The sequence below is a fragment of the Lontra canadensis genome, unplaced genomic scaffold (assembly GCF_010015895.1).
Source record: "Lontra canadensis isolate GAN:19392208 unplaced genomic scaffold, GSC_riverotter_1.0 scaffold171, whole genome shotgun sequence".
NCBI classification, from domain to species: domain Eukaryota; kingdom Metazoa; phylum Chordata; class Mammalia; order Carnivora; family Mustelidae; genus Lontra; species Lontra canadensis.
The window spans coordinates 474,400-501,649 of record NW_022631165.1 but is presented as its reverse complement, the minus strand read 5'-3'; the positions used below and the strand labels follow the sequence as shown (position 1 = coordinate 501,649).

At 66.4% G+C, this 27,250-nt stretch overlaps 3 protein-coding genes across 4 annotated transcripts in view; all 3 read right to left on the bottom strand.

Annotated features, from left to right (window-relative positions):
* Positions 1-661, bottom strand: part of RAB40C (RAB40C, member RAS oncogene family) — a 24,586-nt gene extending 23,925 nt beyond the window's left edge. Inside the window, exon 1 of one of the 2 annotated variants that reach the window (XM_032845959.1) lies at positions 460-661. Coding sequence is in view for 1 of the 2 variants with exons in the window: in XM_032845958.1 (XP_032701849.1) it covers positions 197-270 (74 nt within the window). In the remaining variant the exon portion in view is untranslated. Of the gene's footprint in view, positions 1-196; positions 297-459 lie in introns of those variants that run through there. The other variant, XM_032845958.1, reaches the window with a different exon arrangement.
* Positions 662-7,363: 6,702 nt separating this feature from the next.
* PIGQ (phosphatidylinositol glycan anchor biosynthesis class Q) lies at positions 7,364-19,334 on the bottom strand. Its single transcript, XM_032846014.1, has 11 exons — positions 19,188-19,334; positions 15,687-16,379; positions 13,922-14,053; positions 13,668-13,788; positions 11,716-11,842; positions 11,388-11,541; positions 11,150-11,261; positions 10,433-10,513; positions 9,847-9,961; positions 8,308-8,369; positions 7,364-7,598 (listed from the first exon to the last, which is right to left on the bottom strand). Exons 1-11 carry the CDS (start codon positions 19,322-19,324, stop codon positions 7,446-7,448), a joined length of 1,887 nt encoding a protein of 628 aa, XP_032701905.1. The 5' UTR covers positions 19,325-19,334; the 3' UTR covers positions 7,364-7,445.
* A 4,895-nt stretch (positions 19,335-24,229) lies between these two features.
* Positions 24,230-26,296, bottom strand: PRR35 (proline rich 35). The gene is made up of 2 exons (XM_032846016.1): positions 25,167-26,296; positions 24,230-24,938 (listed from the first exon to the last, which is right to left on the bottom strand). Exons 1-2 carry the CDS (start codon positions 26,261-26,263, stop codon positions 24,305-24,307), a joined length of 1,731 nt encoding a protein of 576 aa, XP_032701907.1. The 5' UTR covers positions 26,264-26,296; the 3' UTR covers positions 24,230-24,304.
* Between the last annotated feature and the right edge of the window lie 954 nt (positions 26,297-27,250).

Here is a 27,250-nt window from a genome sequence, read left to right as displayed (position 1 = left end):
CCCACACTCCACCGTTAAGTCCCCGGTCGCCCCGCCTCCATGCCGTCGCCATTGGTCGCCCGCCGCCGCTTTCCCATGGCCATTGGTCCGTATGCCCGTCCGTCACGACTGCCCGCCCCCACCACGCCCCACTCAGCTTTGGTGGGGGGGAGATTTTGGCCGCCTCGCCTAGTCGCCGTAGCCATTGGCCACTCGCCTCCGGGCTTCCCGGAGCCGCTGGTCCGCCGGCACGTCCGCCAGCACCTCTGCCATCCCCAGCGCTCCCCGCATGGCACCCGGAGTCACCAGCAACCCTGCCCTCTGTCCCCCGCAACAGCTCGGCCCTTGCCCGCCCCCTCCCCGTCGCCATTGGCCACCGCTGCCGATCCTACCGGAGCCACTGGTCCGCCGGCACGTCGATCATGGCCTCTAAGCCCGCCCCTCGCCCCGTGCTTCCCGCCCCTCTCCCCACACGCTTACCAATCAGGAGCTTGGGACTTCGGGTTGTTTGCATACGCCCCCTTCCCGCGGGCGGGAGCGGGTGGTGGCTGTGCCCGGCCTCACTGTCCCGCCAGGGAGGTGACGCGGCTGGGTCCCGGAGGACGAAGGCCCCTAGCAAGCTGCGGCCGCTGCTCCCGCAGAGACCCCAGCGAGGGTGGCGAGGCGCCTGGAACTGCGCTCTCGGGAGCCGCCCTCCCCGCGGTGGGGCGGGGACCGGGCGTGGCGGGCTGGGGCCGGCCAATCCGCGCTCGGAGAGGCCCGGGGCGGGACTTCCGCTCCCGGCGGGGGCGGGGCCGCCGGCGCGACACTCCGAGCGGTCCTGGGAGCGAGAGTCCGAGCGAGTGCGGCAGCGGGCGCGGATAGCCGCCCGGCCCGGGACCCTAGCTTGCGGCGCGTGGTCGCCAAGGCCCACCGTGCTCGGTGTCGGCGGCGCTCGGGGCGGAGGGCTGCACGGCTCGGCCCCCGGGGGCTCGTGGCAGCCGCCCGCGGCCCCCCTGGTCAGGGCAGGCGGGGCGGGGGTCCCGGGACGGCGGCTCCGCGGTGCTTCCCAGGAGGAATGGACGGTCGTTCGTGGCGGGCCGCGATGCGTGAAGAGCCGCGCACACGGCCGAGGGCGCCCTCGCCCCCTCCGGACGGCGACTCCCCCGTGCGGCTGGCAGCACCGGCCGCCCGCGGGGAGCAGCCCTGCCGGAGCCCGCGCGTAGCCTGGTCCGCCGGGTGCGAGCTCCGGGACGGGGCGACTGCACCCGCCCGGCTCGCGCTCTCACGGACGCGGGAAGCCGCAGCGCACGCCGCCGCGCGCTGGGCCCGGGCCGGGTCTCGGCGTCCACGCTCCCGCAGGGATCCGCTCGTGTTCGCGGGGGTTCAGGTCCCGAGCAACGCGGGGCGCGTCGGAGAGGTCCGGAGGGGCGCTCTCCGCACGCACCGGCGGACTTTCTCCGGTTCGCGTCTGTCCGACGAGGACGTGCGAACGTAGGACGCCCGGTAACGATAGACTGGGGGTGTTCGGGGTGAGAATGGCGGCCGGCGCGGGGGAGACGGGGCTCTCGTCCCGCACACTCTCTGACCCGAGTCGTCCCGGCAGCACCCTTCACCGCCGCGAGAGGTCAAAGACCGGTGGGCGAACGCACAGTGGACGCGGTCCCGCAAAAAGGAAGACGTGCTGGTCCGCGCCACGTTCCACTTGGGTGAAGCCCCCAGAACAGGCAAATCCATAAAGCAAATTAGTGGTTGCAGGGCCCCGGGGAAGGCGGACATGGTCAGTGACTGCGTATTTGGCACGGGGTTTCTTTCTGGGGTGATGCGAAGTGGTGACGGTCATACTGCTCGGGAAAGTTACTAAAAATGATCCACTCGGCAGCTCTCTCTGCCCACGGTCCTGTCCCCAAGCTATGATAAAAACACTTTTTTTTCACCATAAAACAAAAATCACTGAATTGTGTACACAAAATGGGTGAATTTTATAATATGTAAAATATGCCTCAATAAAGCTGTTAATAGGGGCACCTGGGTGGCTTAGTTGGTTAAGCGACTGCCTTCGGCTCAGGTCATGATCCCAGGGTCCTGGGGTTGAGCCCCCATCGGGGACTGCTTCTCCCTTTCCCTCTGCCACCCTTGCTTGTGCTCTCTCTCTGTGTCAAATAAATAAAAAAATTAATTAAATCTTTTTAAAAATAAAAATAAAGCTGTTAAAAACAAGTAAGTGAAAAGAATTAGGTGTCCAACCTGAGCCCAGCATAGCCCTTATCAGGCCAGGTGCCGAGTGCTATGCGGCCAAAGAGGCCACAGAGAGGCAGGACTCCCTACAGAGCAGGCCTGTGTGGAGGCAGCGTGTCACAACCACCAGACCCAGTGTGCAGCACTGAGGACAGCCCAGCCGGCATGTCTTCCCAGCAGGTAAGGAACAGGTTAGGTTGCAAGAACTTTCTTCCCAAGGGGTCACCGAACCTGGGCTACGGCTCCAGCAGCAGGTGGCTTTCAGAGAGCAGACTCCAGCACGAGAGGCACCACACCAAGTGACCCCATCCTGCAAGCTGCAGACAGCCTCTGTTGGGAAGCTGCCCACATGCACGGGGCCGGTTCATTTCAGCCGGGTGCCTGGGGAGCTTCCCGATGAGCTGGTTCCTCGGCTAGGTGAGCAGCACCTGGGCCTCGCTTACCTGCCTTCAGAGAGGGGCTCTCCTCGAGTCCTCCTGGTCCTCCAGGGAAGCATGGAGCCGGGACGTGGGAGGGCAGAGGCTGGCCAGGGATGGGTAGGGCCACTTGGCTCACGCATAATCCACGGAGAGGCCCTGATGTTCCTGCTTGTACCTTTGCTCAGGCCGCGTCCTCCTGGGGAACCATCATTCCCCAGATGCTGAGTCACAGCAGACACAACCTCCAGCGTTTACATAGAGGGCACAGCCACCCACAACACACAATGTTAAAGAAACAGCCATCGGTCAGGGTCCTGTTGGGAGGCAGGGGGCCAAACCCCCAGAGGGGCCAGGGACTGGGTACTGACAGGCCATGCTTCGCTTCCATCCGCCCACCCCTGCACCTCAACCTGTTAGGTCAGGGAAAGCCCTTGCGGTGATGGGGCTGGACCTCTCCCGCGGAGATCACTGTGGCTCTGCCCCAGCACTGCCTGCTCCCTGCTCTGAAGGACCCAGACCCTGGTCCAGGGATCAGAAGCACTGTGAGGTGAGTAATTTCCTTCTTGGTTTCTGAGGCTGCCTGCAGGAGGTGACGGGTGAGAAGTTATCATCCCCTTTCCAGAGAACTTAAATGAGACCCGTCCTCTTCACTCCTCTCAGGGCTTCCCCTGAAGGGACTCCAACAGCCTTAGGCCCCGCTGCCTGCTCTCCCATCATCCAGGACAAAGAGAGGAGTCGGGCTCAGCACGTGTGTTTTCTGACTGAGCCTTTCCCAACACAGCCTGTGAAGAGGGTGCGACCAGCCCTGCTTTGTACGTTGGGGGCCTGTGCAGGGGTGTGATCCTGGGGACAGGCGTGGGCGCACTCTCCTCAGGGGCTTCTGGTCCTCTGCGGGGTCCCTGCACTGCTCGCATCCCCCCTGACCTCTCCCCTCCCCGCTCAGACCGGAGAAGTACCGCAGAAACCCACATGGTCTGGGGCTGCAGGCCCCAGTCCGTGGGATGGGGGATGGCCCGAGGGGTGCCCCTCCCTGGGCTCCAGGAGGCCTTGTGGGCAGAGGAGATGGCCTCCCACATTGATGTGTGTGCTTCTGCAAAGCCATTCCGGGACCCAGTAAGTGCCCGGCCCGGCCCTGGGGACTGAGGAAGGGACAGGACAGCCTCCCCGCCTCTGAGGGACCTCAGGCTAACAATGAAGCAGCACAGAGCAGCCCTCTGCCGGCAAGCCCTGGGTCAGCCCTGCTGAGGTGCCCACGTAGCAGGTCGTCAAGGGTAATTCTGGGTGCCCCATGCCCAGGAGACCGAGGGAGTGTCTAGTCAAGAATCCGCCACACCTGTTGGCTCTGAGAAAGGATGGAGGCTAGGCCGGCAGACCCGGCTCCTGTCCAGGCAGGGAGCGGGGAACAAAGGAAGTGGTCTGAAGTGGTCTCTGCTCTACCCCCAAGATAGCCACTGCCCTCTACGCTGGACCCCAAGCCCTGCTCTCCAAGAAGGGTCCAGGCTTTACCCCTTCGGGCAAACAGAACTTGGCCCCAAAAGATCTGTGCCCAAGCTCAAGACAGGTGCCAGGGAAAGGCCCGGTCCCATCAACCAGGGGCGGAGGGAGCCAGAAACCTGTGTGCGCCCAGCAAGGACCAGTGGTAGATGCCGCAGCCCGTGCACAGAGGGTGGGGATGGGCAGACAGGCACATGGTCCCAGATACCTCTGTATAAATTACTCATGAAAGCGCTAGTGGCTGGGGCGCCTGGTGGCTCAGTGGGTTAAGAGTCTGCCTTCGGCTCGGGTCATGGTCCCAGGGTCCTGGGATCCAGCACCACACCCGGCTCTCTGCTCGGTGGGATGCCTGCTTCCCCCTCTCTCTCTGCCTGCCTCTCTGCCTACTTGTGATCTGTCAAATAAACAAATAAATAAAACCTTAAAAAAATAAAGGGGAGAAGCTGGTGATCAGGTGCACGTCACCAGGATGGACAGCGGGACACCTCAAGCCTCTCAGGGTGACGCCCTCGGAAGGACATCGTGGCATCGTGGCACTGACGTGTTCTTTATGGCAAGAGCACAGGTGCTGAGTCTCCCGGTGAGAGTCCTCAGATGAGCTCCGCAGAGGCACAGCCTACCGAGTGACTGGCTGTATCTTCCACAACCACGTTGTGCAAGGCAGGCAGGCTGGGACACTGGCACCAGGCTGTGGCCAGGATGGCCACCTGGTGGGAGGCTCTGTGGAGGTCACTGGGGCACACGGCAAGGGGCCCCACGCACCCTAACCCAGTTCCCTGCGCCGTGCCGTGGCTGCTCGGTCTGTCCTTCAGCCTTGCGGGATGCAGCAGGCATGTGAGGGGTAGAATTCGGGGTAACTAATGATCAAACGGTTTAGAAAAAAAATAGAGCAGAAATATAAAAAAGCAAATGTGGCAAAATGAGAACAAAGGGGAATGTGGGTCAGGGCCGTGCGCGGCTCCCGTGCGTCTGAAACATGTCAAAGTAGAAACCTTTCAAACACGGGGGCGGGGCAGCTGGTGGGGAGTGCCGTTGTGGGGCTCAGACCTGCCTGCTGTGTGGCCTTCGACTAGTCCCCATCCCTCTCTGAGCTCGTCTCCTGTGATGTGAGAACCTGAGTGAGAAGTGGCAGCCCCAACTGCAAAGGAAACAACGTCTACTTCTTGGGGCGACCTGAGGTCCAGTCTCAGGGCCCCGCCCAGGCCAGCATAGCAGAGGCAGTCGGAGACCTGGGCTGGGGACAAGAGGGCCCACCAAGGAAGGTTATTCCTGGGAAGCTGAGAGTGGCCTGGGAGGTGCCGATAATGTCTCTTGTGGCAAGAGTGACTGGTATTGCCCTCAGGAGATGGAATGGCAGACCAGCATGGAGGGTGACAGCTGCCACGCAAGGCCTGGGACACGGCCACTACTGCCCCGTGGGCTGGGCAGAGCCCCAAGCGGAGGGGTGACATCTGCTGAGGGGGGAGGCAGCCCCAGAAAGACAGGCAGTGGAGGCCGCTCTCAGCAGGCTCCAGGGGCCTGGGGGCAGGCCTGGGCACATTCTCCTCAGGGACTTCTGGTCCCCTGCGTGGGTCCCTGCACTCCTCGAATCCCCTCTGACCTCTCCCCTCCCTGCCTCACACCAGAGGCACTGGAAGCCACAGGGACCCTACATGGCTCCCTATCCGGCCGCTGCTGGCCCTTTAGTAGAGGCTGACCTCTCTGGACCCCAGCCCTTCCCTACAAAGCCAGGACGTCAGGCGCACAGGTGGCCACCCGAGGGTCCTTGCAACTGCATGAGGGGGAAGTCAGGCAGGCAGTGCCTCTGCCCTTCGTGGAGCCCACAGGTTTCGGGGGCAGAGTCACAGGAGCCAGGGCAGCTGGCATAGGGGAACCTATGCCCCTGCCCTCAGCCCTGTCCCCCAACCAGGGCAAGGCCAAAACCAGACAGTAAGCGGCCCTGGCTCCATCCACGCATGCCGGGACACATTCAAGGGGTCAGACTTGCAGGGAGGCCCGCTCCAGGGGACGGGGTGTCCAGTGCCTCCCAGCTCAGCATCAAACAAGAAACAGGCATCATAGACGCCTCTAGACAAACAATGGGGGCCAGCTGTCCCATGACCCCAGGAAAAGGAGAGCTTCAACACACCCCCACCAAGGTTAGGACGGAGGTGTGGAGCCTCCTCAGACCCACCGCCCACAGAGCAGCGGGAAGGCAGAGGGCACACTCCAAACGGGTGGGAGGTTTTATTGTCACTGCAGAAAAAGGCCAGGCTAGGACCTGGCCCACGAGATGAGACGCCGGGCTGTGGGGGGCCGCCTCCATGGGCTCCCCACTGCGGCCCGCAGTCAGAGAGCGCATGCTACAGCACAAACATTTCCCGCTCCAAGAGGACTCAACACATATGACGCCATCTGGCCATGCAGGCCTCCTGCCCTGGGCATGCTGGGGCTCACGCCTACAGCTGGATTCCACGCTGGCCAGCAGGCAGCCGCAGCCTGAACGCTGGGACGCCCCCTCTGCACGCGAGAGGCCACAGACATGTCTTCCCCGGGAGCTGCCTGCTTCTGCGGGAAGCCAGTGAAGGAGACAGATTTGGGGCCTCTTCCTGCATGGGCGCAGGGCAGCAAGGTGGACGGGAAGGTGGACGGGTGCTCGGTCTTCAGCAATGCAGTTCCGGGCACCCCATGTGGCCTGGCTTCACACAGGGAGGCCTGAAGGCCCTGGAGGCAGCTTCTGCTGCAAAGCAGTCTCCCCAGGGGGCATCAGACAAACCCCGCGTGCTCCAGGCTGGGCGTGCTGCTGCCCAGCCAGCTTCCCAGAGGGCCCCGGGTCACTGAGGCTGCTGGCTCCGGCCAGGGACACTGAAGTACAGCCCCAAGCAAGGAGATGCTTGGGGGTTAGCCTCAGGAACTGCTGAGTGCGTCTGGGGAGGGGTCCCTCCACCCCATGACAGGGTGGGGCTGCTGGGAGCACCAGGGAGACCCGCCAGCTCACCCCACTGGGAGTGGGCATGGTGGGCGGAGGCGGGGGCTCTGGGTGTGATCGGGGGTGGGGGGACTGCTGGGCAGGCCTCGGGGGGCTGGTGGGTACCGGGTGGCCAGTGCCATCAGAAGAGGTCAGCAGGCGGGTCCCGAGGCAGACACCCTAGTGACGGATTACAGGCCAGATGGCCTGGCCGGCTGCCCCTATCCACCACCTCAGAGCCAGGAGGAGACACAGAGGCCTTGAACAACGCAGGGCAGAGACGGCCAAGACCAGGGACGCATGCCGTCCTGACGGTCCGCACCCCCGGTGAGAACGAGGGCCGAGTGAGGCCGCACGGTGGTGCTGGGCAGGCCAGCCACAGGGGCCTCTCAGTCCTGCTTGTCCCCTCTCTGCCTCCAGGGGTAGATGAGCTCCCCGAAGAACAGCTTGCGGCACAGGGAGCCCCAGGAGTGCGTGGGGTGGCAGCCGCAGCTGGGCAGGCGGTAGGCGTGCACCACACGACCGTAGGGCAGGGGGTTTATCTGGAAGCACAAGGGCAGGGGTCAGCTGGGCTACGCCCCCCAAATCCCTGAGGCTCCAGCTTGCTGGTCCTAGTGGTCCCTCACTGGGGGTCCCTGGGCTGTCTGCGGTGGGTCCCCAGGGGCAGGCTAAGCCGCTGGAGAGGGAGCGCTGGGGCCAAGCTCAGGCTGCAGGACAAGCCACTCAGGGGCCACACGGCAGAGCCCGAGAGCACGCCACACCCCGAGGAAAACACGCAGGGCCCCAGCTGCCTCGGCATCTCCTCTCTCCCGGAGATGGGGGTCCCCCAGCCAACCCCAGCAGCCCCCAGCGGGTCACCCAGGGACCCGCCCTCGCACTCCCATAGCCCAGAAGGACTTTCTCAGAGCAAGAGTGTGTCCTGAGGCCTTGGTCAAGCCTACGCTCTTCCTCCTGGAACGAGAGCCTGTGGGGCTCAGGGCAGGAGCCCGGGCTGGCTGAAGGCTTCAGACACAGCACAGGGGTTCCCGTCCGGGTCCTGCTCAGGGAGGTTCCGGCCGGAGGGGTCACGGTGCCCAGGGGTCTTGGGGGTGTCCCTTGGGGCCCCGTCAGCTCTGGCGCGCCCGTGTAGCCCTCCCCCAGGGCAGCACAGAAGGACCGGATCCCAGCTGTCCCAGAACACAGGCAACATCACCAGGGCCGGGACAGGGTCCGTCCGTGGGCTCCGGTATGAGAGGCGCGCAGGGGCCTCACCTGCATCAGGAGGCGGAGGGGCCTGCCAGCCTCGCACTCCAGGACTCGGAACCTCACGCCCGCTGCGAGGACGGCAAGGTACCCGTGAGACCCACGGGGCCCTTGGCGGACAGCCTCCCGGGCCTCCCCCCCGTGTGCCTGTAGAGGCAGGGCTGGACACCGGGGCTGTGGCGACAGAGGCCAGCTGTCCGAGCTGTGCTCAGGTGGCCGCACCCCGGGCTCGCCTCCCCCGCGCCTCTCCCACTTCCCGCTGCCTCTCTGAGCCGTCTGCCTGGCCAGGATCAAAGCCTCCACAGACTTCACGGAGACAGAAGCTGCGTGTCTGGGAGGTGGGGAAGAGTCGGTTGGGCCTTGGGGACGCAGGCTGGACTGCTCTGCGAGGGGGGACGGGGCTCTTCCCCCAGAATGGACGGGTACTCGGCGGGGCGCGGCTGCCCTGCTGGCATCCTAATGCCGAACTCCGGGTCAGCGGAGTTGACTGTGCTCCTGGCCTGCAGCTGGGGCTCCCAAGCCTGGGAATTTCCGAGGCAGAAAGTTCTTGAAGAGAGAAGCAGGAGCTAATTATCAATTCATGAAGAGCCCCCAAGGCAAAATTGGGAGGAGGCGGGCGCGTCTGTGGACTCTGCTCTGCGGTGGGCTTCGGGCTGGGTGGGGGAGGGGCTGGGTCCCGGGCTCTCTGCCTGCCCGCTCCTGGCATTTCCCAGTAAGGACAGAGGCTGGGGTCCCTGGCATGGGCCACCTGGGGGTCTGCAGGGGAGGTGGTCTGCAAAGGCAATTTAAGAGCACCGGCAGGCAGACTTGGTCCAAAGCACACGGAGCACGCAGGTTCAAGTCCCCTGGCTCTCCACGGGCTGGAAGCAGCTGCCAGGAGCTCTGGCGTGGGGGCTGGGCATGCTGCTCAGTACGGGGCCTGCGGAACAGCCGCTGGGTGGGATCTGTACCAAGAACGCCCGCATTCCCTGATGTGTTCAAAACCCCTGAACGGGGATGGGCTGACTCACAATGCTGGGACCAGTTAGGTCAGCACCCCCAGCCCCTGCAGTGGGGATGACCTTCCCTCAGGGGCATCTGGCCGACCTAGTGGTTGGTGTCAGCATGAAAACAGGGGCAGCCACCTGCAGAGGGGGACGGCCAAGGGCAGTGGGGGGGGGGGGCGCTATCCCCGTGCAGTGGGGTGGGGTGGGGGTGGGAAGCTGCTCTCTAGCACCCTCCGGGCTGGCCTGTCCCCTCCAAGGCTGAGGGGCACCAGCCACACACCCAGTCCCACACGAGCTCATAGGCACGCTTCTTGGAGCCACATTTAGGTACCACCTACACCACCGCAGACATGTGTCAGGGTAAAGGTCCACGCGCATCACAGAAGCAGGTGAGACAGGAAGGGCTGCCTCTGTCGCCTCTGGACCCTCCAGCTCACTGCAGGCAGCCCGCCCAGGGGACACCCGGCGGTCTCTGCCCACCCCCACGCCCCATGCCCTGCACACCGCGGCTTCCAGGCAGGGCCCGCGGGGGCACCTGCGCGCACCCCACACACAGACCTACCTGCGAGCCTGTAGGGCCGGCAGAGCCGGAGGCCAAGCGAGTAGAGCGGCAGGGAGTTGACGAGGTCCACAAGCAGATGGATCAAGCCCTGCACGGCCACCACCAGCAGCCGGAGCTGCAGCGACAGACGGCGCTCAGCCACACGCCCGGGAGCGCTGCAGCCCAGAGGGTCCTGGGCCACAGCGGAGGGGGAGCAGGGGTTCAATCCCCTAGGGAGGGCCCAGAGCTCATCCCGGGAGGGCACAGCTCCCACCCCAACGCTGAGGCCCAGCTGTGAGGGGGCAGGGGAGCAGCGGGCAGGGGAAGCTGACCCCCGGGAAACATGCCACTGGCCCTTTGGGTCCTGTCCCCGGTGCACCCAGCTGTGTGTCCCAGAGCAGCGGGTGGCATCCCCCCAGGGTAGGACCCCTATCTGCTCTAGGGCCCAGCACACAGCGCCCAGAGAGTCTGGAACAGCCACGCCCCATCTGCGGTAGGGGTGGGTGGCCTGTGCGTGGCTGCTGGGCCGGCACTCCAAGCACTGTGGCCGAGGGCCATGGGCCAGATGGGCCAGGGCCGCGCGCCACGCCGCCGCCTGTCGGCTCACCAAGGTGAACACCAGGTAGTACAGGGCCGTGGTGGGCAGCAGGAAGAGCAGCACGGTGAACAGCAGAGTCCCGACGAACAGCTGCAGGGACGGTGGCACCGCGTCAGCACCGGCGGGAGGGCACGCCGGGCCACACCTCCGCGGCCGCCCCCACCACACCCCCCTGCAACCAGGCAGAAGCGGGCTGTCTGCCAGCAGGACCCCTGGGCTTCGCGAGACACTCAGGAACAGCCGCGCACGGCAGCTGTCTCCGGCACAGGAGGCACTCGGCAGACAGAACCGCCAGCAGGCTTCGGCCTGCGCACCGAAGGCAGGAGGGCCGTGACCAGCCGGCAGGAAGGGCGTGCCTCCCAGGGCGGCTCGCGGGGTCCGGCCGCAGACCGGGTCTGCGCACGCTAGGGGAACAGTCAGAGCCGGATCCGTGCATAGGTCACGTCCACACGCCATGGGCCAGGAGCCGCCGGGGGCCCAGCACCCTCCTCACACCGGGGCCCGCCTCCCACCGGGGCGAGGTCCTGCCCTGTGAGGGCTCCACGCGCACCTGGCCCCCCGCAGACCACTCCCGCTCCCCAGGCTCAGCCCTCGGCCGCCGAGCTGCCACATCACAAGCCGAGCAGCCGTCCTGGCCAGGCTCACAGAGGGAGCAGGTGGGCAGGAGCACGGGTACAGTCACCCGTGGGGCTGCGGTGCCATCTCCCCTGCCCTCCGGCCGCGCACCTGGTCAAGGTCATAGGAGCACGAGTCCACGCGCTGGCGCAGAACGTTCCACTTCTTTCCCCGGAAGAGGCGCCAGAGCGAGGACAGGCCGCAGATCTTCAGGCAGTACAGCCTGTGGGCCACAGGCGCGTCAGGGGCTGCACCTCCCCCCGCCCCCGCACGAGGCCACCTGCACACTCAGGGCTGGGGCCGCCAGGGGGGCACACGTGACCGGCCGCACGGGGACCCGCTCACCCACCTGGCCCCGTAGACGTAGAAGCAGTAGATGTGGAAGGTGAGCAAGGCGATGATGTCGGACAGGGTGGACAGGGCGACCGTGAGCCCCAGGCAGGCCGAGAGGCCCACATGCCACAGGATGTGCTCAATGAAGGGGGAAAGGAGGTGGACATAGCCTGGAGGAACAGGGTTGGCCCTGAGGGAGCAGCGGGGGGAGGTCCTGCCCCCCCCCCAGTCCCTCACTTCCAGAAACGTGAGCAGCCAGCCGGCAGAGCAAGGACGGAGGGGACGGTGCGGACGGCACCAGCCGGCAGAGCAAGGACGGAGGGGACAGTGCGGACGGCACTCACTGATCCATAGGTGCAGGTGGTACAGGAAGAAGCGGCCCAGCACCTGGTCCAGCGCCCGGTTCATCTTCAGCCCAGCGGGTGCTCCCATCAGCCACTGCAGCAGGTGCTGGAGCGCCTCGGCCACGTGCTGCAGAGACACAGGAGGGACAGGAAGCCCACAGCCTGGGCCCCAGCACAGCCAGCCCAGGGAGTCTGGGCTCCCCCAACCCCAGGTGTCTCCTAATGTGCTGAGCACACAAGGTCTCCTACACTCATCTGGCCAAGGAACCTCTCTTCACGGAGGCTCTGGGATCTGAGCCTGAGAGACAGAGCCCACGAGGCTGACAGTCTGCCCTGGTCCTCGGGCCACAAGGGCCCTGAAGGGCATCACCTTTCCTCCACCTCAATCCTCTCACCACTGGACTCACAGGCGTGCTGGGTCCCACATGCCCAGAGGTGGGACAGACCCCAGCTCACCATGAATTTTATAGAGGGAGCTTATGGGTCTACCCAGTGCCCCTCGGCTGAGGACCACACCCCACCACCTGGCATGGCACCACCGAAGGCGTGAGCTGGGTGGGTGACCCCAGGTGACCCTGAGGGTGTCGAGCCATCAGGTGCCCATGGAGCAGGGGGAGAGCTGGAGGGCTTCGTAGAGGGAAGCGCAGATGGGGTCTGAGTCATGAGCAGCGTCCAGGGAGGGCCAGAGACGGCACGGGGCCTCTCGAAAGCAAGCAGGGGAGATGAGCAGCATCCTGGCTACGCAGAGACGAAGGCCGGTGGCTGGGCACTGTGCCAGTCCCAGCGCACAGGCCCCGAGGCCCTAGCCTCGTCAGCAATGCTGAGGCGGTGGCCATGACAGCCCTGCCCCACAGTCAAACGCCTGCCGTCCCCCACTGCCCACCGTGCGGGCCACGGCAGTGAGGAGAGGAACAGAACGTTCTTTATATATAGAGCTTATCTAATATTTAAAGGATAAGAGCTGAGCAGCAGGAAGAGACTTTCGTTTTTAAATTAAATATTTATATCTCTGCCCAGTTCTGCAAAAAAGAGATCGAAGACAAAGCCGGCCAAAAGGCAGAACGTGGGTTAGCAAAGTATAGCAGCTAAGCCCCTTCCTGGCCTCCAGACCCTCCCTCCTCTTGGACTAGGTCTCCCCAAGAAGGATGGGGGCTCTCGGCCTGTGAGGGGTCCTGTCCACGAGCAGGCCCAGGGCATGTCTGCAGCTGGATGCTGATGGCCGCGCCAGAGGCAGCAAGCGTGAGATCACCCAGCCAGGCCTCGGCCCCTCGAGCATGCCGGGGCCAGGATGCCACTGGGGGAGGCCCAGGGGCCAGAGGGACTGCCCCAAGTGGGAAGACAAGCTCGCAACAGAAGTGACCGGCCTTACGGCTCTGAGGAAGGGAGGCAGAGAAGCCAAAGGCTTGGCCCCGGCAGGGAAGAGCAACAGGCTGGAAATCCTGGAAACCGGGGGAAGGATCACAGAGGGAGGGGGGAGCCCTGCAGGCGAGCTGCTGGCACTCAGCGTGGGGACTGCAGAGTCAGCAGTGGGAGCAGCCTGATCGCACAGACAGCCCTGGACCCACGGGAGGTTTCTGTGCAGCTTGCTGTGCCGACAGCCAAGCCCAGAGCCAGTGCCCTAAAGAGCCAGGAGCCAGGGACACTGGGCCCGATGGAGGCGGGTGGGCTCCCCCGCCAGACATGATCACCTTCAGGAATGGAAGGTAGAGGCCAGGAGCTAAGACGTGACCCAGTGGGGGCAGGCGGGCACCCGGTAAGCCAAGGCTGTGCAGCCCTGAGGACCTGTCTGGGGTCAGGGATGAGGGCTGCTCCTCTGGCCCAACAGAGGGAAAGGGGCATGCAGCTCTGGCCAGCTGAGGGGCTTCTGCTGCCCCCAGGAAGGGCCCCACCCCTACCCCACCCCTGGGACAGAGGTGCTCCAGTCGGGACCAGGCTCCACCCAAACAACTCACATCAGCCACAGGGACGACGGCCTCCGCCAGCTGCCCGATGCGGTCCTTCCCATGAAGCCAGGACAGCAGTGCAAGGCCGAGGGCCACATCGAGAAGCACAGAGACAAGCACGTTGGCCTTCCTGGAAGGAAGGGGCCGATGGGAGTGGGTGGTGGGTGAGGGGGGCCTGGCCAGAGGGGGTCCGTGTGGGTGAGCACGGTGTGAGGAAGTTGGGAAGGTGCCATTGGCCGCGACAAAGCAGGCAGGCCCTGCACCTCATCAGCTGGGCGGGGTTCTCGGCCTTCTGGGTGCTGAAGACGAGCGCGAGCTGCTCCAGTCGGTGCCCGAGCTGCCCACACACAGACAGCTTGCTCCAGATGAAGGACAGTGGCCACAGCTTGAGCACCCTGTGACGGGCCAAGAAAGGTGGCCGTTTGGGCCATGCAGCGGTTCCCCTGCCTGCCAGGAAGCAGGGGCCCCTCAGCTGGTGCCAGTGCCCCTCCCCAGGCCCACCTCAAGACCCTGGAGGCCTCGAACACGACGGCCACGCTCCTGAGCTCAGCGGGACAGGGACACCATGGGGGCGGGGCGACACAAGCAGTGACCCGAGGCACCCCCCAAAGTCACGAGCTAAGGCCTCGCCCCAGGAGAGGAGAGAACACACTGTCCCGCCAGCCGGTGCCTTGCCCTGCTGGATGGGCGACCCTCGTCGGGGGTCTGCGGGCCGACCGGGCTGCCCCATGGGACTGATGTCTCCCGAGGCGAAGGAAGCACACGTCCCGGCACTGAGAGGAGGTGTGTGCAGGCAAAGGTAAGGAAGGCCCTCTTGGCCACCGGTTCCACGTGCCTGCAGAGCCTTGATGCCGCAGGCAGGGCCCTGCAGGGCCCGGGCCCAGTGCAGAGCTGCCACCCGGCCAGGCGCTCAGACGCTCGGGAGGAAGGAGGAAGCCTTCGAGCAGCTCTGAGCCAGCTCCAGGAAGGAGACACGGTCCGCACAGCCCTCCCGAACTCCAGTCAAGTGGAAGGCAGCCCTGCACTGTCTGCACCAAGCCCCCAACCCCCGCCGGCACGGCAGGGTCCCCGAGGCTCAGACCAGCCCAGGGCAGCCGGGCCCAATAGCATCCCGGGGCTGCCCTAGAGGGCCAGGGGGCTTCTCTCCTGCACAGTAACGGCCATGCCACACATGACTGCCGCTGTGCTCTCCCCACGGCTCGAGCTGATGAGCCGATCAGGGTCGGAGCCACACCAGCATCGCTAACCTTTCTCAAGTCCTTGGAAGGTGGTAACAACTAAGGACCGGCCCCCAAACTGCACCTCGGCTGACACTCACTTTCCTGTAACTCATTCCAGGGGGTTGTGACGATCCCAAACCCACCGTTCATGTCCAGGTTCCCTGCAGCCCTCAACCCACCGTCCACACACAGCTGCCCAGGGGCTCTGCCAAGACAGGCCAGAGTGCTCCGCAGCCCTGGGTCAGCAGGCGAGGCCAGTCCCCAAACTGGACAGCCGGAACCCCAGGACCTAAGTAGGGGCACCATCGGGGAGCCGGCTTCTCACAGAGGGAGGGGCCCTGAGGCCGGAACAGCCGGTGCCGCCCCAGCGTTCCCTGGGCCCTCAAGGGCTACCCCCGGGCCGCGGCCGCAGCCAGTATTCCAGGGGACACGGGCCCCCCAGGGCTGGGGAAGCAGGAGGGACCTGCTTGCCTTTAGGAGGACCGCTCCCAGGCTCCGGGCCGCGCGGACACCAGCCGTTGGTCTGGTTCACGGTCTCATTCCCCCACAGGGGACTGAGCCACCTGGAGTCCACACTGGATGGCTACCCGGTGGGTCCCATGTAAACGCGGAGGCGGCCAAGGGAGTCTGCTGTGCCCAGGGAGCAACTGCCCCCCCAGACGTCCCCGTGGATATCGGGGGAGGGAACAGGAGATGGAAGCAGGAGACTCGGCAGGGCGCGTCTGGGCCTCCACGGCTCTGCACCCTGAGTGGTGGGTCTCGTGCTCAGCGGCCGGCCTCCTCCCGCCCCGGCCCCAGGGGCACGTACCGGCAGGCGCTGGCGGCTGAGATGAGTGACAGCAGGCAGGCCAGCAGCAGGCAGACGGGCCCCGAGGCCCGCTTTGCCAGCTCCGCGAGGATGCTCGCCTCCACGCCCTCCGACTGCCAGTGGCTCAGCCGCACGGGGCCCTCGTCAAAGCGGTCGCTCCGGAAGAGCGCCTCACTGCGCGCCACCGTGTCGAAGACGGCAGCCAAGCCCTCGGCGCTGGCCGCGGCGTCCCTGGCCTGGCGGTCGGGCAGCGCTGCGGGCGGGTGCAGCTGGGACAGCAGCACCTGGCGCTGGTCGTAGAACACGAGCATGACCTGGTCCTTGATGCCGGGGCGGGCCGGCCCCTGCTGGCAGGTGGCCTTGCAGCTCCAGAGCCCGCTGGTCCGCTCCCGGCACAGCTGCAGCCAGGGCTCGTGGGAGAAGATGGTGCCCAGGCCCTCCAGGAAGGGCCCCAGGCGCTCCTCAGCCTCCTGGCGGCGGTGGCACCAGGTGCCCAGCACAGCCAGCCCCACACGGCCGGCCTGATGCACCTGGGCCAGCAGCTCCTTCACCTGGATGGGGATGAAGGGAAAGTGCACCACGGCCAGGACCACGGCGCTGCTCTGCTCCGGGACCCACCGTCCTACCAGCAGGCCGCTGTCGGCGGAGGCGCAGCACGTGGGGAAGAAGGCCTTGAGCACCATGCCGGGCGGGCTGCAAGAGAGGGGAGGGGCTCGGTCCAGGGGCACTGCCGCCGCCGCCTCCACGGCCCAGGGCCATGGGGCCCATGGGTTGGGCCCTCACGGAGTCTCCAGCACCCAGCCTTGGGTTTGATCACAGAGGCTGGCGGGACCCCAGTGGCACATCTCACGGGGGCACGGCCCCTACCTACACCCCAGGCTGGCCAACACTTCCCCCTAGAACAGGGCGAGGAGACAGGCCTGACCCCCAGGACCACTCAGGAGGAGGTGCGGGGCTGAACGTGAGGGCTTTGTTCTTGTTTCCAAGGAAACCGGTGAGAGCTTGTTACGTGTAGCACGTGGAGACACACACGGTCTCGTTAACAATTAGAGCAGGGCACGTGAAGTCTGAGGAACCTCGATTTCCTTACTAAGCTAGCGAGGGGAACGACCGAAGCCTAAGGGGATCACTGCTGGGCTGAGGGAAACCAGACGCAGGCACGCTGCTGGTCACCATGGACGCTATGCAGGAGCCCCAGAACATACCGGGAGACGTGCCAGCGCCCCATGCCCACCCCCCGTCCGGTGAGCCCCCGCAGGAGTCTCGGGGCTCGCGTGGACCCCCCAGCCTTGGGCGGTGCCCACGCGCCATTTCCGGGCTGGGTTCCGAGCAGGGGCCCAACTTCTCTCGTCACACTGGAGCTGGGCAGCTGTCTAAACACAGCGACCCTGGAGGATGACAAGCTCCCCACTGCCTTCTCTCAGGCTGAGGGCCGTGAACCTTCCCCACCTCTCACAACTTTCACGTGGCCTCTCAGCAGCAAGACCGGCCCCTGATTTCTGTGGGACCCTGCGCCCCGCCCTGCCCAGAGGTCAGTTCACAAGGAGGTTCCTCAGCAAGCACCAAGCCAAGCCCCTCTAGGTGGTGGGCAGCAAGCCCTCCTTCAGCCGAGGCCTGAGCACGCTTTCTCAGACATTGGCTATCCCCACCTTGTTGGCACAAAGGATGCAGCAGCCACCTTGAGCTAAGACCCCCAAGCTGGAGCCCACAGGTCCTGTGGGAGAGACACAAGCCTTGGATGGTACCTGAGACCTCCAGGCCCCACTGCTCCCCAGGCCTGCGGGGACACACACGTTGTGATGGTGGGACATGTCACCAATGTCCTGTCGGCTAGGGGGGCTCTGGGAGGGGCCTTACACAGACACAAAGGCCCCAGGCTTAAGAGGTCCTGGTCTGGGGCACCTGAGTGGCTCAGTGGGTTAAAGCTTCTGCCTTTGGCTCAGGTCATGATCTCAGGGTCCTGGGATCGAGCCCCGCTTTGGGCTCTCTGCTCAGCGGGGAGCCTGCTTCCCCCTCTCTCTGCCTGCCTCTCTGCCTACTTGTGATCTCTGTCTGTCAAATAAATAAATAAAATCTTAAAAAAAAAAAAAAAAAAAAGAGGTCAGGGGTCCAGCTGCTCTCCCTTCCTGCCGAGAGACCAGGCGGGGGCTGGGAGGTGGATGCCTCTCACAGCTGGGGATTCCAGCTGAAGCGGTGCCTCCGAAACGTCCCTCCCCGCCAAGAGACTGGAGAGGGCAAGCCTGCCGGGGCCAAGCTGCTGTGGCCTGTCACCGGGGCCCACTTTCCTAACCAACCCTCCCGGCAGGGGCAAGGTGAGACGGACCGGCCGTTCTGCTGCGAGGGACCTGGGGCTCCGGGCTCGCGGACCACCGCGGGGGACCGGGCGGCACACCACCCCTCGAGCCGGACACACAGCAGCTCAGCCCACCTGGGGCCCCTTTCCCAGCAGCCGAGGCAAGCGGCCCCCGGCTACTGCCGGGAAAGAAGAGCCCGAGAGCGAGCAGGTGCGCGGGGGTGGGGGGGGCCCTGCACCTGCCGGAGCCGCGGCGCGTTCACCTCGGGAAACCCACGGAGCCGGGCCGCCCCGGCCGCGCCTCTCTTTGTGCGCCCAGCGCTTCATCTACAAAGTCCACCCCGAGAAGAAGCGGCCGCGGCCGTCCTGTGCCTGCGGAGGCGGAGGAGCCCAGGAGCTGCCGCTCTCTCGGCGGAGCGGTGGGGCGATCCGGCTCGCCCCCGCCGCAGCCTCCGGAGCCGGATCACAGAGACTGCGGCTCCGACGCGGCTCCGACCCCACGCCCAGGGAGAGAAGAAAGCGCGCGCGATCGATAGCGGGGTGCGGGGAGCAGGAAGAGCGGGGCGCTCGGGGGGGGGGCGACGGGGGGGGGGGGGGGGGGGGGGGGGGCGGGGGGGGGAAGGGGGGGGGGGGGGGGGAGCGGGGGGCGGGGCTCGCGCACCAGCCCGCGTGGACCGCCGCGATCCGAAGCCACGGCGCAGGCTGGGAAGGCCGGGTGTGTCGGGGGCGCCCGGCCCCTCCCAGACGGTCTCCGCGGCGGGCAGCCCCGCTCCGGGCCCCCGGGGCCGCAGGCGCTGGGCAGGGAGGCCGAGCTCCCGGGGCACCGCAGACCCGCGGGCACCGCAGACCGGGGCCCCCCGCCCGGAGCGGCCCCCCCAGGTCGCCGCCCCGCTCACCCGACCCCGCCCGCACCCGAGTCGCCTGCGGCTGGTCCCGCGGACCCGGGAGCGCGGTCGCGGCTTCGGCTCCCCCCCGCCCCGGGGGGCGCGAACTCCCCGCCCCGGCCTCGTGCCCGGCTGACCGCCCTTCCCGGTCCGCCGCGGGCCGGCCGCGGTCCGCACCCCGACACCTCGACCCCGGGGCCCGCGGCCGGCCGCGCCGCCGTTTCACGGAGGAGGAAACGGAGGCTCCGGGGCCGGGGGGGGGGGGCGGGGGCGGCGCCCCAAAGTCGCCCGCACGGACGCCGGCCCGCGCCCCGCAGTGCTCACCGGCTGCTCGCCAGGGCCGCGCCCTCGGGCGGCGGGGTCGGGACGGGGTGGCGGACCGCGTCGGGCGGGCCGGGACGGACTGCGGCGCTAGCCGCCCCCAGCCCCGCCGCTGCCGCGCCGCGGGACCCGACCCCCATTTCCGCCGGCTCCTGGCGTTGCCGCGCGACGGTCCGTTCCCCAAAGGCACCCGAGCAGCCCGCGGACCCTGCCCGAGCGTTCCGGGCACGCAACGTTCCGGTCTCAGGCGTCTGCCCGGTGCACGCAGCGTCCTTGTCCCTCCGCCCAGCAGGTCCTTGCCCCTCAGTGTCCCTGTCCCCCACCCCCCGTGTCCTTGTGTCCCACCAGCGTCCCTGTCCCCCACCAGGACTGTCCTTGCCCCCCACTGCCCCCTCCAGCATCCTTGCCCCCCAGTGTCCTTGTCTCTTCCAGCGTCCTCGTCCCCCACACTGTCCTTGTCCTGCACCGTCAGTGTCCTTGCCCTCCTCAGTGTCCTTGTCCTCCGCAGCACTCTTGTACCTCTTCCAGTCCCCCTGCAGTGTCCCCAACACTCCCGCCTTCCAGTCCCCCACCTTCTCTTAGCTGCCAAAACTCTCCCATCCCCCATTTCCTCATCTGAGGGACCTGGTGGACCTGGCTTTGAGGGTCCCTGACCTCACCTTGCCACCACCCTCCCAGGATGAAAGGACCCCCAAGCCCTGTGTAGGGTTCCAGAGGAGCTGCCTCCCCAGCTCCAGACCGGCCACCTCCAACAACGGTCTCTGCAAAGGGATGCCCCCAGGTCCCCTCAGGGCCCAGTGGGCTAGGAAGGCTGGATCCCCGTGGGTCAGCCCAGAGGCTGCAGTCATCTGGTTTGGTCGTCAGAGGGGTCCCTAGCCCCTCCTGCTCCAGGAAACAATATCCCGGTGACCAGGAGCAACAAACAGCACTCATCAAGCGCGCAGTGTTCGTGCCTCCTTACACTGACCACTGAGATACCGCCACCCACAGGGGCTGGTTCATATGCAGGGGACCTTGTCAGAGGCAATGTCCTGGTGACAGGTCGGACCAGGCATTGTCCCCTTCCCACTGAGACCTCGCACTGGAACTAGGATCCTGTCTGGGCCCCAAACGCAGAGTCCCACCCTCACGTCCCCACACTTTGGGGCCCCGTTTGCCCATGGATCCTAAGTAACAGGAGTCCTTCCTCAAAGGGAGGCTCTCCTGGCTTAACCACCACCTGGAACCTTCCCAGCATGCTCCACCCATGAGCTGGGAGCCCTTTGCTCCTGGTTTGCAGAGGAGAAAACGCAGGTTCAGCCTGAGAGAGGGTCTCACCCTCGAAAAGTGGACCAGGGGTGTGGAGGCTCCCAGCCCAGCCATGTGCCACCCCAGGGTGCCTCTGGGGCTGCCCCTCTTCTGCATTGCCTTACCTCAGGTAGGCCCAGAGAAGCTGCAAGAGGCTTGGCACCTGGGGTGCCTCTGAAGATGGGGGACAGTGATGGGCCGCTCCCCTGCCCTGCCCTGCCCAGCCCAGCCCAGCTACCCCCGCCCTGCCTGCTTCTGCCTGATTAGGACGCTGGGACCGGGGCACCTGGCCAGACTGGCTGCCTGGGGGAATGCTGGCAGCCGGCCCAGCGCAAGGTCTGCAGGCTTCAGCGGCTGGGCCCAAAGCTCGGGCCTTCTGGGCCCTGGACCAGCAGGGCCATGGCCTGAGTGGACATGGGGGCCGTGAGTGCTCAGGCACCCTAACCTGGGGTGTGCAGAGGGCCCAGCTTTGGAGGCTGGGAGGCAGCTCGTTGGTGGCTGCCAATGAAGTCTGAGCCAACTCCAGGATGAAGGCAGAAGGCAGCTGGGACCTGGGGCAGCAGGAACTCCAGTTCAGGGAGGGGTGGTCAGCAGTCCTGGGGGCGCAGCCAACCCCCAGTGTCTCTCCCACAGTGGCCCTGGGGCCCTGGGGGGTGCACCAGGCTCAGATGGGAGCCCACAGGTCAGGCCAGCCTTGAGCAGTACTGGTACACCTTGATGGCGCCATCCCCCACACCTGCCGCCACGAGCTGGCCCTGGGGTGTACAAACCACAGTGCCTCAGTCCCTCAGACACCAGGCAGATGGGCACGGACCTTAGGGAACAGGGTCACACTGCCATCCACATCAGTGCACACACCTCCAGGGTTGCCAAAGGCATGCCCTGTCAGAGCCCCCAGGGAGCCCAGGGGCTGGCGGGCACTGCCCACCAGCCGCACATCCCTGAACTCCTTGCTCACGGTGCGGCCCCTATCGGGCCCCGAGCCCACCCAGTGGGGACCCTCCAGCCTCAGCGTGGAGACTGGGGCCCGTGGCTGCAAGGCAGGGCTCAGCGGGACACAGTGCACGGCCCCAGGCACGGAGTCTTTCACCAGAAGGTGGCCGGCAGCCTCCGCAGCCAGCCCCCTGGGGGCTGGGAAGGCGCCCACCACGACCCAGTGGCCCTGGGGGGCTTGGGCAGTGTGCTGAAGTGCGTGGACAGTCCCACGGACAAGGTTGCTGACCACCATGAGCCCAGGGCTATCATAACCACATCCTGCGGCACGAAGGGTCTGGCCCCTGGCAGGTGGCAGATGGACTGTCCTTCGAGGTCCATCATGCAGACGCAGGGCACAGGCGCACCCCCAGCCATCATGAAAAGCAGGCCGTCGGGCACCTGGGTGGCTCAGTGGGTTAAAGCCTCTGCCTTCGGCTCAGGTCATGATCCCAGGGTCCTGGGATTGAGCCCCGCATCGGGCTCTCTGCTCAGCGGGGAGCCTGCTTCCCTCTATCTCCTGCCTCTCTGCCTACTTGTATTCTCTGTCTCTCAAATAAATAAATAAAATCTTAAAAAAAAAAAAAAAGGCAGGCTGTCCAGGGAGCAAGGCAGATCCCGGAGTCCTCCTGCAGCCCCTGAAGGCACCAGGATCTGCCCAAGCAGTGAGGGCCGGCAGGAGCGAACAGGGTTTCTGGGTGGGTCCATCTCACAGAGCAGGCCGTGAGGGGCAGCCTGCCAGCGGGTTGGGGAGGCTCAGGAGACCAGAAGACAGACAGGCGTGTGGCTAGGGGGTCACAGTCTAAGCTGCTCTGAGCCGAGGTCCTGAGGCTGGGCCCAGTGCAGGGCTGCGAGAGAAATGGTGCCACTATGGGCCAAGCAGAAGTGACCCCTGTTCCCCCGCTCTTCTGGGAGTGCTGGTGTACTCCCGTTTCACACTTGAGGAAACTGAGGCACGGGGGTTGGGGGGCGGGCTTCAAACCTAGTCCCACCAGGTCCTGAGTGCTGCTGGCCCCATCTATAAGCCCAGCAACCAGCCATGGGTCCAGGTCTCCTTTTTCCAGATGTGGCCCTGGAACACAATTCTGGGGGTCATGGGACCTGTGAAGGCCGCTGCAGGTTTTGTTCTGAGACCTCCATGAGCCCCTGGGGATTGGGAGGTCTCAAGGTGTGTGGGGGGGTGTGGGGAGAGGCTGGGGGTCAGGGAACGGTGACAGAGGGGCAGTGTTTCTCAAACTCCTCTGCCCAGAGAACCCTACCTTCCTTCAGGCAAGAAAAGTAACGCTTCTCAGAGGCAGCCCAAGGCTCTGGCCATCACCCCAACAAGGCCCCTGGAGACTTCCAACCCCTGCAGGGTGAGGCTGCGGGGCTTTCCGAGGCCTCTCTATGTGCTCCCGCTCAGAGAGGTGGCGGGGGGTGCTCCTGCCTGGGGCTAGCATCCCTCAGAGGCCCCGAGCAAACATTCGTGTGAGGCAGCCTCACCCACACTCCCCCAGTAGGACTGCAGGGTCAGGCCCTCTGGAAAGTGGGGAAAGGGGCTGTATCCCTTGCACGTGGGCTGGGTCACTCACCAGGGTCTGGGGTGGGGAGTCTCCAGGGTTTCATCCTGGCCCCCCCCCAAACGGGGAGGGTTGGGTCCTGCTTCTACACCTGTGAAACTGGGTTGATGCCCTCAGGCTCACGTCTGCCTGGCAGGTGGTGAGAAATCTGGGAGCAGAGACACAGGGGGTGTCAGTGGAGGGCCAAGGCGGAGTGGGTCTCCCTTGGACTCTCCGGCAATCTCCAGGAAGGGAGGGGTCAGCCCCCGTCGGTGACCCAGAGCACTTCTCACCGGGCCGGCCCACACCCCAGCTCTGGACTTGGCCTCTCAATGCCCCATGGTGGGGTGGGTGGCCGATGCTATCTGCTACCTAGCACAATTAATGGGGCAGCCTTCGGTCCTGCTCCGACTGGCCCCAGCCCGGCTGGTCCAGCTTGGGGAGCCAGGCACAGGCAGGAACTGCCCTCCCTGGGGCCATTCCCGGGTGCGTACAGAGGTATGGCCAGCTCCCGGGGACAGGAGCGATTAGCTAGGTACAAGGGTCCCCCAGGCTCCCCTCCCTGGCTGCCCCCGCCTGTGGGAAGAGCCCAGGGTGGCCTAGCAGGGAGGGAGGCAGTGAGCTGTGAAGGCTGCCCGATGCCTATCGTGGCTGCAGGGGCTGGCTGGGGCCCAGCTAAGTCCACGCCGGGCAAACAGCCCTGGGCCACAGAATGTGGGGGCACCGCTTAACCGCAGAGGGAGCAGCCTGCAGCCAGGCTCTGACATCCGAGCTGCCCTGGCCAGACCCGCGGGCTGGAGGCAGGCCCAGGGGTCCGAGTCCCCCAGCAAGGTGCCCACACACAGGCTGGACCAGCTCCCAGACCAGACACACCTGCCCACCCCCCACCTCTCCCGGCTCAACCCCCTTGAGGAAAGGCCCCCCCATTCTATTCCCCTATCCAGGGGGGTCCAGTGGTGGATGCCCAGCAGGCTGGGCCGGGATGCTGCCTACTCAGATGCTGAGACCGGGGATACTTCCTTGGCGGGGACCGTCCCGGGGCTGATGCCGGAACGGCAGGAGAAGAAGGAGACCCAGACTGGGTATGTGAAGATGGTTTCTATTCAAACACTCACAACAGTGATCGATAAGGAGCTATGACTCTCTGCTGTCCCTTGGGCCCCCAAAGACAGGCCACGGCCGCAGCCCAGATGTCAGTCCATGGGCATGCTGGACAGGCTCTGGGCCACGCCCCTGCGGCTAGGGCAGGTGGGGGGCCGGGCGTCAGACACGGGGTGGAGGGGCCCTGTCTGTTAAAAACAGAGGAAGCAGCAGACGCTGTGGTCACACCTCCGCACCAGGGGGGCTCTGGAGGCTGGGGATAGCCTCGGGGGGCCAGGAGCCCCCAGGGCCGCCACGGGCCCCCCAGCTGCTGCCAGGAACGACAGGGTCCTCTGGGGCCTGAAGGGGCAGGCCTGGGGGTGGGACGCTGGAGTCAGCCTCGCATTTGGTGGTGTGGCTAGAGAAAGGCTCAGCTATTGTGGGGCCCAGCATGCGCGGGGGCTCAGGAGTCCCCCGGGCCAGCGTGGGGCCCAGCTCCAGCTGTGGCCAGGCCCCCACAGGCCCCTTGGGCCCCTTGCTGTGCGCCCGCTTCACAGAGAGGTCGAGGGGGGCGTCTGGGGGCCGCACAGCCCGTTCCAAGGCCTGGTGGATGGTGAGCAGCTCCTGGCGAATCTTGCCCAGCTGCTCCCGCAGAGGCCGCGGGGCCAGGCTCCCCGCAGGCACCAGCTGCCCCAGGCGCTGCTCCACCCTGGCGTAGTCCCCGAGGGCCCGGGTCAGGTCCTCACCCACGTGCCCGGGGCCGCCTGGCACCAGGCCCAGGGGCTGCTGGTGCAGGGGAGCCGCAGGGCTCAGGGTCTCGGTGTTGCCTGGCTCCTTGTCCTCAGGCCAGAGCATCATGGAGGGGCCCGTCCGAAGGCTAGGGGGTAGAAGCCAGTCAAGAGGCTGTACCCGTGCCCCCCATCCCTGCCCCCCTCCACCGGGAACCTCTTTGCTGCCTGCCCGAGGGCCTGGGGATCCCAGAACGGTAGAGTATGGCTCCCTGGACTTGGTTCCCCCCTGTGGACTGAAGAATGGGGCCCAGCCCCCCAGGCCAGCTCGCCTCCCTCCCCTCCCCACCCCCGTGGCCAGGGGCCCAGACACCTACCTGCTCTGGGCGCTGACTTTCACTGTGCCGGAGGGGCCCTTCAGGGGCTCCAACCTGCTTCCCAGGGGCAGCTTCCTCTTGGGGTCACTCTGGGCAGCCTGGTCCAGCTCTGCCTCCTGCCCCGAGTCCCTGGGGGCTCCACCGGGCCAGGGCCTGCCCAGCCCGGGTACTGGGACCTTCAGAAGCCCTGGGGCCAGGGTCCCAGGGGGCCCCTTTGGGGCCGCTAAGGGCTTGGCAGGGGCAGACTTGCTGGCCTGCAGCCCCAGCGTATGCTCCAGCAGCAGGGGGTAGTACAAGCGGGGGACCAGGGCAGGGCGCTCAGGGGTCTGTGGGGAGGGGAAAGCAGAGGTGGGGGGCAACAGGGGGCTGGCAGAGGCCAGAAAGGGCATGTGGGCTGCAGCGGCCAGGGAGGGTCCCAGGTAGGAGAAGAGACCAGGGCCCAGAGGACAGTTGACACCTAGCAGGGACAGATGGAGGCTCTGGGCCTCAGGGAATTCGCTGGGGGTGGGCGGGGGATAGCAGGGGATGCCCCCGCTCTCAGGGCCAGCTGCAGCCCCGTCCACCACGGCTATGCCCCTTCGGCCCCCACCCGGCCCAGGCTTCCACGCCTCGACCAGAAGTCCCCCAGGGCCCACGCCCTTCTGGGCATCCCGGGCCCCCGGGGAGGGGGCCCCCGGGGACCCGTCAGGCCCCAGCTTTGGGCCCCCCACGCGGCGTTGCAGGGAGAGGCCCTGAGGGGCCGGGTCGGGCGTGGGGGGCGTGTCCGGGAGCCGGGGTCCCCGGGGCTGGGGCTGGCGGCCTGGATGTGCGGGGCCCGCAGGGCCCTCGGGGCTGGGCGCGCGGGGCCGGGGCCCGGCGGGGGCGCGGCGGCAGGCCCAGTCTGGGGAGTCGAGCAGGAGCGAGAGGGAGTCCTTGCAGAGGCTGTACTTCATGTGGTTGTACAGGTGCGACTTCTCCAGGCAGGTGAACGGGCACTGGAAGCACTTGTAGTTGTAGGGTTTGCCCCACGGCCGCGGGATGTAGTGCGGCTTCTTGGGCTTCCGCGCCCGCGCCCGCGCCCCGGCGCCCAGGCGGCAGGAGCCCGCCTCGCGGGACATGGCACCGCTAGTGGGCGGGCCCGGGCCCCATGGCCACCTGCGCACAGGGGGCCTTGGTCAGCGGCCGCCCCCGACCGGCTCCCCACCGCCCTCCGCGAGCCGCTCCGGGCGCCCCCTCCCCCACCTCCTCCTAAGCGCGCGCTCGCGGGTGGGCCGCGACGGCGGATGAGCACCAAAGACCCCAGCTCAGTGTGACTTGGGGGAACAGCGAGTGCTTCTGCAGGGGGGATGTCGCAGCGCGCGCTGGGAATGGCTGCTGAAGCTGCTGCTTCTCCGAAACCCAGGGCGGGGAGGCATCCTGTGTTTTATCTGTGCTCACGCCCGCCCCCGCCCGCCAGCCCCCAGCAGGCCCCCTTCTGGGCTGATTCCATCTGTGCCAACCGGCTGAGTGACTCTAGGCCAGGTGTGGCAAGGCCGGTTCCTGGGGCCACCAGCCCTTCCCAGTCTTCCTCCCCCCCAGAGCCCTCCTCTGTGCAGGGAAGCTAAGATGAACACGGCCCGGGGAGAGACCAGACCAGCTCCAAGCCTCACTAGCACGGTGTGTGCGTGCATGCGTGTGCACGTGCGTGTGTCCCTGCTCCAGCAGGCTGCTGGGTGGGCACTGGAGGGGGTCAGCCTCGTGTGGGGCCAGGCGAGGGGGCGGGGACGCCCCGGCATGGCCCCACGGCACAGCCACCTGCTCAGCCTAGCCATCTGGGTGGCTTCAGGCAGGTCAGCGGCCCAGCCCGCAGCGGCCAGGCTCAGCCAAGACCCTCCTCTCCCCACACCCCGCACACTTGCTCGGAAGCCGCTCCACACTCCATCTGGGCCGCCACCTGGGCCATCCACCGCCCCTGTGTGCGCCTGCGTGGGGCACATGGTGAGTGTGTGCACACCGGCTTCGGGTGTGTGCACACGAGCGTTACAAGGCTCCAGATGAACCCTTACCCGGCACCTGGAGGGGCAGCCTCTGCATGGCTGGGCCGCCTTGGTAGAGAGTCAGCTGCC